This window comes from Pollicipes pollicipes, unplaced genomic scaffold, assembly GCF_011947565.3.
Source record: "Pollicipes pollicipes isolate AB1234 unplaced genomic scaffold, Ppol_2.1 Scaffold_4881;HRSCAF=5763_pilon_pilon_pilon, whole genome shotgun sequence".
Taxonomy (NCBI): domain Eukaryota; kingdom Metazoa; phylum Arthropoda; class Thecostraca; order Pollicipedomorpha; family Pollicipedidae; genus Pollicipes; species Pollicipes pollicipes.
In genome coordinates this window covers 27,515,023-27,526,912 of record NW_023596576.1, presented here as the reverse complement: position 1 = coordinate 27,526,912, position 11,890 = coordinate 27,515,023, and the positions used below count along the sequence as shown (strand labels likewise).

Genomic DNA, 11,890 nt, shown 5'->3' with positions numbered 1-11,890 from the left:
TCAACATTGGAGGTAGGAGGAGGGGGGCGGGCAGGGGCCCAGCAAAAGAATGCAAATCGACACCCATGCTACCACGCAAAACACCTGCGATAAGATTGCTCAAAGTGATACAATACGTCCTACCTCAAAACTCAGCTCACTTTTTGAGGATGTGCTCCACCCCATCGAGACGATCATCCGAGTACGACTACAAACGAGACTCGCTTCGTTTGGGTACAACGTGGCACAGGAGCGTCCGGCCATACCGCGTCCATCTGACTCCGTCCCCTCCCGGCGCCGTCCCCGTCCGACTCCGTCCCCGCCCGGCGCCGTCCCCGTCCGACGCCGGTCTCTCCCGGCGCCGTCCCCGTCTGACTCCGTCCCCGCCCGGGTACCGTACCCGTCCGACTCCGTCCTCGCCCGGCGTCGTCCCCGTCCGACTCCGTCTGACTCCGTCCTCGCCCGGCGTGAACCGGGGCTCCGTCCGTGCTGCGCTCTGTCCCTGCCCGGCGTGGACCGGGGCTCTGTCCCTGCTTGACTCCGCCCCCCGTGATGATTATTTGGGCTTTGGGGCGCACCGACCACGTCGGTCATATGGCGTCCATGACTCCGTCCCCGCCTGGCTCCGTAACCGCTAGGCTCCGTCATCGCCCTGGCTCCGTTCCCGCTCTAGCTGCATCCCAGCCCCGGCAACACCGCCGCCAAGACACCGCCCCGCCTCGGCTTCGTCCCCGCCCCCCTCCCCCCGGCAACGTCGCCCGCCGCCCGGCTCCGTTTGGCGCGGCCCGGCCGCCGTGGAATGGCATGCTTCCGACGGCGAGCGCAGGGCGGCGCCGACGGCCAGTTTTGGCCCCACACACGGAGGGGGGAGGGGAGGCAGTCGGCGCCGACGCCTAGGTCGATGGCAGGACCGCGACACGCCAAAGATGGCCCTTCTGGACGAGGCCGCCCGGCGCAGGGGGGCGTGCGGTTGACGGCTGTCGATTTTGCCGGGGGTGAACCGAGCTCTTACGGTGGGCTATCGACCTTCGAGACACCAGAAGGTGCCGTGTTGTAGCGCACACGTTGGTTATGTTGTTTAAGCAAACGTTTCAGGCTGGGTTTATGCTCACGGCTTGAAACGTTCAGAACTGTCGGTGTAACCAATAGTTGCCCTATCTCATGATTTCACCAGGACCTCCAGGTATGTTGAATATCGATAACCCAGCATAAAAACTTAAAACTCATATTGCCAGAAAACCAACCAGCAGCGCGCCGCCACGCGCACTGCTGAGGGGCACCAGCCACCTCAGCGAGGCGGCGGACCTCGAACGGCCCCATCGCACCGGCTCAGACACGATTGCTGGGAATGATATGGCTCCACGAACCGCATCCCATCAGCGTTTTCACGGTGGCCGATCACCTCGTCCGCTCAGCTGCCTGACCCAAATGATGTTACTGTCGCTATTTCGGTTCCCAGTTATTCTACTTCGGGAACAGTCAGCGTGTTATGGGCGTCCACCAGGGCCCGCTGAGCCCCTGTCCCAGGCCCCATCGGGCTGCCTCTCGTCGCCTCAGGGACATGTCAACCTCAACCGGACCGTGCCGCGCTTCGCTCTGGCAGGGACCCGGCCGCCGGCCGCGGCGGCAGGCGGCGGTGCCCCGGCCCGGCTGGAGGGGCGGCGCCGACACCCGAGCCGACCACGTGACGCCGCCGCCTGCCAACGCCTGTGACCTGTCGGGCGGCTCGCCGCCGCCGCCGCCGCCAGGGGGGGGCGGCGGCGGTGGTGCCGGCGTTCGGCACACGTCGCCCGACGGCGGGGCGTCGCGACGCGGGAGGGGTGATGCGAGCAGGTGGTGCCGCGCTCGACGGCGCGGCGAGTTCGTTGCGGGGCGTGCCAGCAGCTGGAGCCGCGCCTGGGACCATGCCCTCCCCCCCCCCCCGTGGTCTGCAGTCACGCGCCGAAATTGAGTAGAGTGACGTCAAATAGCGACGTCACGGCTGAGTGCTCTGATGGCGTCATACCCGCGGACTTTCGAGCTTCGGGAGAATCATCGGGTGGGTGGTGGGGGCTTTCGAACAGGGCTGGCGAACAGTGAACGCCTAAACAAAATCGAGGATAATTCACACCGTGATCTCTATATTCTTTTTACAATGGATTACAGCACGCTGCGTCCTACTTCCCGTTAGTCACGGACCTTCAGTGCCTTAAAGGGATCCGTCGTCGGTAAGAGGTCCCGAGTCGGCAAAGGGAATACTTGCTGACTAGAGATAGAGACTGGACCGCGAGTGCCAAGGGGCCTCTTGCGTTGGTCGGGGCCCTCTGACAATGGAGGGAAATATGAAACCTCATGATGAGAGTCCGGAATGAGACAATGGAAGGGCCCCGCACCAGTCAGTGCCTTCAGTGTGGAACGGGTGGCCCTCCAACTCATTTCAGCCGAGGGCTCGTCAAGCCGAAATTGAGCCTGTGCCAATTATCGGACCTCTGCAGCGATAAGGCATCGTGTTGCGTCAATGAGGGCTCCCGTATCGATCTGGGGCCACAAGCCCGGTCCAATCCATTCCTTCGTTCCATTCCAATTCATCCGTTCCTTCTCAGCAACCTTAAGCGTTCAAGAGAGTTCCTCACAAATGCGCATCACTTTCACTCGCCCCGATTATCTTTTTTTTGGGGGGGGGGGCTCTTAACATCTAAGAACCCTCTGCCATCCCTGTGCCCCCTCCCTCCTTTCCGAGGCTGTCTGCGGTCCTTGCAGACGACCTCTTCTCGCGATACCATTTTTGTAGTTTTCGCGGTTCGGTCAAATTCTTAAAAACGCATGCTCGTCGCCCCAAATAGCGCAAACATTGCAGCGGTGGCTTAGAATTAATTAGCCTCATTGGTGGTGAATCTTATGCGAAAAACATTAAAACGAAGGCTATAGTTCCCACGAACGTTTAACACCGGCCACTCCTGCCATCTAGCGCCAAATTTCGCAATTAAAGTGACTAGTGACCGAAGCGAGCGTTCCGGCATCATTGAGTCTGTCATGCCGTTTCACATCAGGCGAGGAATCTTAGGAAGACGAGTTGGAGGGGGGGGGGGGGGGGACGGAAAACATATTTTGATCTTTTTTTTATTATGCGCCATCCCAGGCCTAGTATGCACTTTCCTAACTTTGGGAGAGGATCGCCATTCCGTCTGCCTCCCGGATCGTCATGAGGGACGCGCGCCTCCGCTGGCCCAACGTTGGGAGACACCGATGCGTGTCAGACACGAAGCTTGTCTCCCAAGTCCTCCACCATTACACTGTACAGTGCAAGCGTTCAGGCCTCGCGTGAGACGTCTCTTGCGGCGCCGCACGACCGGAGCCGTCGCTCAGGCCTGCTCCGAGGGGTTTCAGTGTGTGGGGGGGGGGGGGGGGAGATTGGTCCCGAGGGAAACCGTCAATGGTCGCTAGCCGCTCGCTTTCTGGCGCACCAATGGGGAGGACAGTTCCGCGATATCATGACTGAGTTATACGTCATGTCTGCCTGCACCACCAGCTAGTTTCGTCCCTTCATCTGCTCTGATTGTTGAAGCACAGAATAAATCCTTAAAAACTTAGGACGGGTATAACCTTTACTTGGACATGACAGCTTGACTATCTGCAATCATCGTCCAAGGTTTTTGCGAAAAAATATTCGTCCGTTTTCGCGTCAGTCTGGATCTGCCAGTCCCATGTGCTGCAATGCCGAGTGTGTGCCAGTCCCATGTGCTGCACTGCCCATCCCGCTGCACTCCCGAGTCGGCGATGTATGCACCTGGTTTCAATCCATGTTCTCCAGGTGTTGATTTTTCCACTTTGCAGGCTCCAGCTCGTCCATGTTAATTCAATCGGAAAGGTCGGGTCGTGGAAATGTGGCGATGTTGCATTGGACACCCGTCCGGTCAAACATCTGGCACACCACAATGCCTGACAATGTATAAATCAAAACGTACACAACAGCCGCGCTTCATGTTGCCAAAAACTGCATAAACCTGCAATCCGTGGTTGCAAAGATATTCACTCTTGCAAAATGTGGCCTGGCCGGGCCAGGTCGCTGAAGGTGACAAATTTCCCAGAGTTTCCACACGGCACGCTCGGTCGGCGGGCTGAGGTCTCGCTCGCACGAGGGCCCAGGTGCGGGATGAGTAACGTTGACGTCTGTCAGCTCCTGACACACACCCGACAGCGGATCACGGAAGCCGACTATGAACTTTCACAAGCGTGACCTGTTCAGTGCATTTCAAGCACGTTGTTGGATGTACCCAGCGCCAGGCAAAACATAAATCATAACTCACGAACCAAGACTTGAACAGCCCACGCGCCTTCAAATCGCCGCGGCCGAACCTTCGTACTGTAAAACGCACGCATCCCAGTGCAACCAGCACATCGTGCTGTATTGTAGAAGGAAAACAACCCCTCTGCTGTCTCAAAGTTCATATTCAAATGACAAGACGTCCACATGAGTCAACCAATGATCGTCAGCGAAAGACAGCTCAGATGGGCGAGGTTCCCATCTGTTTGAGGCGCAAGGGCCAACCTATCTACCTGACACCAAAATGAGGCCCCCATGGCAACCGCCACTCACCGATCTCCAGCAGTTCGCTTCGCCTCCGGTTCAGGCCCGGACACCTTCCTTCGTATCTTGATCTTCCGCTTCTCCACCTGCAGCTTCGCCTTGATGTCCAGCGAACAGTCCACCGGCTCCTGCTTCCCATTGTTTGCCGGCTGCGTCTCCGCCGTCGCGCCCACGGCGCCGACCGTGACGCCCGCCGGCGCGGCGCCGCCGGCTGGGGGCGTGACGCGTGACCTCGCACCCTCGTCCGGCGTGGCCTCCCTGGTTTCAGTGCGGCGCCGGATGACGATGCCGTCCAGAGAGCCTTCGGCTGACCGCTTGCCGTTCAGCTTGATGATGCGCTTCTCGCCCGTCAGCGCCGCAGGCGGAGGCTTCAGGCGATCGCCGCCGGGCGGCGCTGCCGTCGCTACGCTGGGTGCAGCAACGCGCGCGGCGGCGGCTGACGCGTTGGAGCGGCCGTCCGACAGCGACAGAGAGGCTGACTTCCACGCACTGGAAGATAGCTCGGGTTCAACTCATGTACGTATAGTTAGCGGGAGTGTTCAGCAACTGGGTCACGCAGCACCGGCCTGACCTGTGGTTGCGCTGGCCAAACTAGCCTGATCACAAACCAAGGAGAAGGCAGGACCCCGGCAGCCATGGGACGTGAAGTCCGGACGCAAATCACGTTCCATTACGGTAAGGAACCGCACTGGTCTCGTGATCGACGACACCACAGGAGGCTATGGAACAACTTCCAATGTAGAAGGAAAACGCATCGCATCACAGTATTACGGACGAATTTACCACGACACCAATTCTCTGTTGTCAGTTTGGAACACCCATCTTGGTCTATTCCACAACGAAACAGGCAGAGCCTGCTAGATCCGACCAGAGCGAGCGATTTACCTGAGGGTCACCACAAAAATCCGCAGACATCACGGTCAGTGGTCCTACATCCCCACAACTGGCCGCGGTTGCGGCGCCCCACCCTGCACAAGGCGAGCCCGAGCCTGCTGACCTGTCGCCGGCCGGGCCGGGCCTCGGCCTCCGCTGGCGCGCCGCGTACCAGCGGCCGGTGTTGGTGCCGCCGTAGGTCCGCTGCGGCAGCGGCGTCACCAGACGGTGCCAGAGCTCCACCAATGCCGGCTTCGGTGCCCCGGCCAGCTCGGTCGACACCAGGCGCTGGCGGCGGCACGGTCAGACGGCTCGGGGCGGGAGCGGGCCGGGCGATACGATCAGACACGCGGGCCAGGCCGGGCGATACCACCAGACACGCGGGCCAGGCCGGGCGATACCACCAGACACGCGGGCCAGGCCGGGCGATACCATCAGACACGCGGGCCAGGCCGGGCGATACCACCAGACACGCGGGCCAGGCCGGGCGATACCACCAGACACGCGGGCCAGGCCGGGCGATACCACCAGACACGCGGGCCAGGCCGGGCGATACCACCAGACACGGGGCGGGCCGGGCGATACCGATCAGACACGCGGGCCAGGCCGGGCGATACACCAGACACGCGGGCCAGGCCGGGCGATACCACCAGACACGCGGGCCAGGCCGGGCGATACCACCAGACACGCGGGCCAGGCCGGGCGATACCACCAGACACGCGGGCCAGGCCGGGCGATACCACCAGACACGCGGGCCAGGCCGGGCGATACCACCAGACACGCGGGAGCGGGCCGGGCGATACGATCAGACACGCGGGCCAGGCCGGGCGATACCACCAGACACGCGGGCCAGGCCGGGCGATACCACCAGACACGCGGGCCAGGTCGGGCGATACCACCAGACACGCGGGCCAGGCCGGGCGATACCACCAGACACGCGGGCCAGGCCGGGCGATACCACCAGACACGCGGGCCAGGCCGGGCGACAGACCAGACACGCGGGACAGATGGTAACACATGAGGTGAGACTCTATGGTCGGATGCGTGGCACGTCACCGGCGCGGACAGCAGGCTTGTTCTCGACTCAACGTGAAGCTAGAGTGAAGCCTACCATTCAAACCTTTGATAAATCAAGGTACAATAGTTTCTGTTTTATGAATGCCAATGAGAGTAGGAGCAGTCAACCAGAACGGCCGGCACAACAGAAACGAAGTCAAACACAAATGTGAATACAAACAAATACACTTGCTGCTGACTGTGTGCAGCAAAAAGAAGCATGGACATTTTGCCGACTTCTGATCAAAATAAATGCCCATGTCAACCTTTTGTGCAGCCCATAAAATGATGCATAACCTTAACCACTGTCACTGAACTGCCTTCAGTGAAATCAAATCTGAAATCAAGCCACATATCCTAGCAGTGAGGTCTGGGCTGACATCATTAATGCAGTGTGAGTCTCAATATTTAGGATGCCAAGTTGTCTCAAAGCTGTAAGTTGAACAAGGTGAATGCCAAAGTTAAATTCAATAGCAGCATTACCTGTGAAAGAACCTGTCTGAGTACTTCAACAGACAAAACTTCGGGCTGCATCAGATCCAGCGTGCTTCGACATTCCTCATCTGCCATGGTGAGCAGTTCCTGAAAGATGCACATGGGAATTGACGCCTCTACAAAACTTTTGGCAAACTAATAACACTGTGCTTCTGCAGCCACGCTCTCATAACTTTAATTATTTGGTTTGGGCCTTACATAGGAATGCCTCTCATGCTTTCAAATACATTATTTCATGGTATCATTTCCCATAGAGAAATGTTGTGGAAAAATGAGGGAGGCACTCATCCCACTTTCAGTGGTACAAAAAATATCACATTCAGTCATGTGAAAGCATGATGGTCTGGGCCTGAAATTCAGCATGATGCTTAAGGACACTAATGACCATTTTTCACTCTCAGATGAATGGCACCATTTCAATAAGTATCATTCCACATTTTAGGCCAGGCATATACACAATTTAATGAACACTGGCCAGGCATTGTAGTCTAGTAACACTTAAGAGACAAGTAAACAGTTCCTCCACATTAGAAATCCAACATCTAAAATGTCATTGATTTGTAATGTCATTCATAGAAGGCCATTTCAAATGCCTCTGGCTAATGTCAGAAACATTATGCTGTCAAGATGATGAAAACTGATTTTAGCAGTGAGCCAGACAAGACACTGCTTGCAAAGAGTTAAGAAAACATATGGGACCTTGTGCTTGAATAAGCCATCTAACCCAACCCTACCAAATGCTCTTTGAAGGCTCATATGTCTGCAACCTACTGGCATAGAATGATGGTGTTCAAGTCAACACACACACATGTTATGCACAACATTATATTACAAAGATCATATATACACTTTTATGCACTAGCTCAATACAGATTAAGGTATGTGTAAAAAACACTGGTCATCATCATAATTTGGGATGACAAATTCCTTGCCAAAAATATGACTGCCCAAACCCAGTCACAATGCCAGGACAAGTTGAGGCACTTAGAGCCCAGGATGGTGCCATTCAGTAAATACCTATTCATAAACTTCCATCAGAGTTGGAAAGAGACACAAGGTGCCTTGGGTGTTAGTATAAAAAATAATTGCTGCATGGTAGCAATGTTTCCAAAACCAATGACATTCTAACATTACATTGCTGTCACAGCTCATTATGCTTGCTTTCCACCCATCTCCAGCCACCTCAATGCTTCCCAACGCTAGCAGGTGGACCAGTCCACATAAGATCCATCTCCTGCAATGGACAACTATGCAACCTGACTGCATCTCCTGCCTGTGTACGGCCTGCTTGTGTCATTCTTGGCCAGGTCAAATTGTGCTGATATTCTCATACTGCTTCCATGGAAATAATGTTTTCAGTGTCTTTGACTGAGACTGCTATCCAAAATGAGAGTACACTAAAAGACTTACAATGCACATGCAATGAAATTATTGCTGCAGTGTTTCTGCTACTCCAGATGTGTTCAGCATGTGCATTTTTGCAGTTTGAGCAGTAGGCAAGACAACCAGAACCAGATTATGCTAAAAACGATAAAACAGGATGTTCCTCATCTGTTGCATGCATTTTCAACCTAAATATATAAGGTGTCTCCTGTTACATGACTAATGTTGATGCAGCGTATGACAGATGCTTAGTACCTACGACTTTCACATTAGTTTTCCTGAGAAAATCGAACACTGTTCCTCGGGAGAACAAATTGCCCACACGTCAACCACGCTTCAGCTTCACCCTTTCTGTCAATGCCTACCAAGGACCCCTCCAAGAATTCGTTGCGCTTTCGCAGGGACGCCCGCCGTCACTTTCCACCGCAACTGTACGCATTTTTGCCACATGCATTGGTCCCATGCTTATTTTGCGTCAGTACTGTATCACACGCGTTGCTTTGGATATCAACAGCTGATTGCAGTACTGCCAGATTAGCTACCAAACTCCTGTCTAAAAGTCTTCGAAAAACGTGTCATCGGGCTATGAACGCTATCGAACAGAGACCAGAGGCCGAGGTTGTTTCGAGCGAGGCCGCTAGCCGTGCGAATTTTAATGGCAACCGGAATCTTCGCAGTTTCAGTGGCCCGGTCCGGTACGAGGTGGGTCGGACTGGGCCCGTCGGATGGTGACTTATGGCCATTTGTATGACCTCGGATAGTGTGGTTGACACTGACTGGCGGACAGTCAATCGAGGCGACGAATCACAACAGAGAAACCTTAAAAATCCGTTGCAGTCGTCGCCGCCAAGGACCTCTGACGATTATGTGGCATGAGTCCGTGCAATATTATCGACAACTTCAAGACAAATAATCCAATCATTCGGTGATTTACACCAACACAATCCAACGACAAGACACGGGGCTGTACGCAAGGGCAAATATTGCGGTACAACCCCTCTTCGTCATAACATAGCAATCTGACCTGATATCCAACGCTTCTTCTCCCTCCTGGATGCGTCAAATTCACCCGCAGATCCAGTAACGGTGGAATTCACCACCTGGGCTGTCAGGTGTTGTCAGGTGTTTGGCACACCTGCCTGATACGGTTAGCTTTATTCCCGAAATGCCCAGGGATACGATTACTTTTGATGCGCTGGTTTGTCACAAGTTGAGGAAATCTGGCCCGTGAATATCTTTCTTGATGTAACGTTTCCTACTCCTAGAGCGAACATAATACTTTGATTTCAGCGACAGCTGTTCAACCTTCAACAAACCACCAATACTTGCCATGCTGTCACCTTCGCTCTCATTCTGCGGTCACAGCTCCGTGGTGTAGTCCAGAGATTTGCATAGCTGTATTACACTGTGAAGAAAAACTGCTGGCAAAAAGAAGTTTACCACACAGATAGATGCGGTAACTTTTTGGGTATTGAACTCAAAAACGCTTTTCCGGTACGCCCAGTCCCTTTCACAGTGTATGATATATCAATGGTCAAGATCTTCTTCTTAAGAGCAAACTTTCTCAGACTGCAGGAAGAAATAGATAAAATGAGGAAACCGAACCCCTGAACCAATCTCAGTGATGGCTGTTCACTGGGCGGATGAAGGCGGTCAAACTGAGTGCAAACATTGCAGACTGTGCAATATTATCTTAAACGGCTGGGTCGTCAGATGAGACAGCTGCTGTGGTAAATAAAGCTTCGGTAAAGAGACTTTAACCTAACAGCGGAACTGCTGGAAATGTGCTGAATGAGATACTCTTCGCCATGTATCTGTAAGCACATGCCCACACCTCCTTTCGTGGGCAATCACAATATGCTATTTGCTAATGCATTGCAATCCAGTTCGATGCATTGCGACACCAATGTGATGTTGCATTGGTCTCGCATGGAATGAAAACGGCCCTTTGTCGAGGTAACGCAGGTCCAACTCGGGTATCGTTCCCACGAGAACCACCTGCTCGGAGTCCGCAAAATTCGGCACGTCGGCGATACACCCGCTGCTGCAGCAGCGCAAGTTGCCTGCCTTGGCCTGAGGAAGTCCAGATGCGCGTGTATGCAAGCTTAGTAGTGCTGACGGTCAGGGGTGAAAAAAGCGTCTTTTCTGTCACCGACAAAATTTGGAACCCTTCTAAATAATAAGAAATAAATAGAAAACAACCTTAAATGCGATCAAACAAAAGGAAAAAGTGAAATGAAATGCGGCGTAGCCACCAAATATTTTCGTTTCATGAGTTCGTTTGCGCTAAAGTATCATTTACTGGCCACCTAACACTGGATGATGGTTGAGACTAAACTAATGGAACCATCAGAAAAAGACATATTTAACATAACCAGTCTAGAGGCATTTAGTTTCCTTTTTAGTTGAGGGGAGGGGGATTGTGTCTCCTAACGAGAGGTAAGTTTTCTATTATGGTTATCAGTTTTATCCATTATTTTTCATTATTAAAATTTGGAGGTTTAGTCCCCGAAACTCATTTTGAGAAACTACACCACTGCTCCCAACTGTGAAAAGAAAGCGCGTCAAATCTGGGGAGAAAACTGATATAAGTGCATTTCGGAGGCAGGCTCAGCCATTTTTTCTTCTGCACCCTCCTGCCCCCACCTTCCTCACCCCCACGCATTTGGAGGAACTGCATCCCTGTAACCCTACATTTACCGATAAAATGCTTCTGCAAGCACCAGGAAACAATACCCCTTTTGGTTTTATGACGTCATCGTGCAATCTGCGGAAACTTTGGCGATCTTCACTGTCTTTGCATAATCGTTTCCGGTGCAAAGCTCGCCCTTTATAGAATTATCCGAACTATTTACAGCGTATCTCATGCAATATTGTTATCAAACGATGCAAAATACGATACATTAGAGGTTACGACACATTAGCAGTTGTGATATATTAGGTGTTTGGAATATTAGGTGGTATGATACATTAGTTGTTACGAACAAGAGGTGTTGCAATATTTTCCCGAAGTGAATCTTGGCCGAAAAAAAACTGTGAAAAGCACTGATCTGAGGGGCATTGGAAAAACACCGCCACCACTGATTTGTGACGCCAGCACTGATATAGTTTTTTTGGTATTTCTGTCACCTGCTTAAAACTATCATTAAAGGTAAAGGGTACTACGTTCGGCAGCATCTTACGGTTCAACTTGCTCATAAAGCGAAACGTCAACGTTTCGACATGTGCTCTACACATGCTCGTGCTGCGAGCGTTAGCGAGTACAGAGCAACACTAAACTTTGAGCTTTATCTAGCTGGGATGGTATGCCATGATAAAGTTTGGTCTGTTGAAATTTGTTTTCATTTTCGAAATTTTGTCACCAATGGGCTAGAAAAGTGGCAGTTTTGGTCACCTACCACATCCGGTAAATCAGAAGCTTTCTTCACCCCTGGCGATGTTGCCGCGCGTGTCTGCATGGTCTTCCAATTGAGGGTGATGTGCGCACGTCACGCGGGACGATGTGTATGTATGTGTCGTAATTTGAAAACCTGCTGA

The 11,890-nt window shown here is 53.4% G+C and overlaps 1 protein-coding gene across 3 annotated transcripts; it reads right to left on the bottom strand.

Annotated features, from left to right (window-relative positions):
* Positions 1–4,550: 4,550 nt before the first annotated feature.
* Positions 4,551–8,797, bottom strand: LOC119101341 (uncharacterized). Of its 3 annotated transcripts, none has more exons than XM_037224656.1 (4): positions 8,719–8,797; positions 6,959–7,057; positions 5,544–5,707; positions 4,551–5,035 (listed from the first exon to the last, which is right to left on the bottom strand). In XM_037224656.1, the coding sequence occupies exons 2-4, from the start codon at positions 7,043–7,045 to the stop codon at positions 4,552–4,554; spliced, it is 735 nt and encodes a 244-aa protein (XP_037080551.1). In that variant the 5' UTR covers positions 7,046–7,057; positions 8,719–8,797; the 3' UTR covers position 4,551. The 3 variants fall into 3 exon arrangements, with proteins under 3 accessions (XP_037080551.1, XP_037080553.1, XP_037080552.1); XM_037224658.1 differs by lacking the exon at positions 8,719–8,797 and adding an exon at positions 8,613–8,677; XM_037224657.1 differs by lacking the exon at positions 8,719–8,797 and adding an exon at positions 8,609–8,674.
* Positions 8,798–11,890: the final 3,093 nt, after the last annotated feature.

Excerpts from the sequence above, each read along its gene's own strand:
- LOC119101341 (XM_037224656.1), bottom strand. The coding sequence starts at position 7,045 with ATGGCAGATGAGGAATGTCGAAGCACGCTGGATCTGATGCAGCCCGAA. Across the intron at positions 5,708-6,958 it reads TCAGACAGGTTCTTTCACAG|CGCCTGGTGTCGACCGAGCT; the intron begins GTAATGCTGCTA and ends TGCCGCCGCCAG. Across the intron at positions 5,036-5,543 it reads CCCGGCCCGGCCGGCGACAG|TGCGTGGAAGTCAGCCTCTC; the intron begins GTCAGCAGGCTC and ends GCTATCTTCCAG.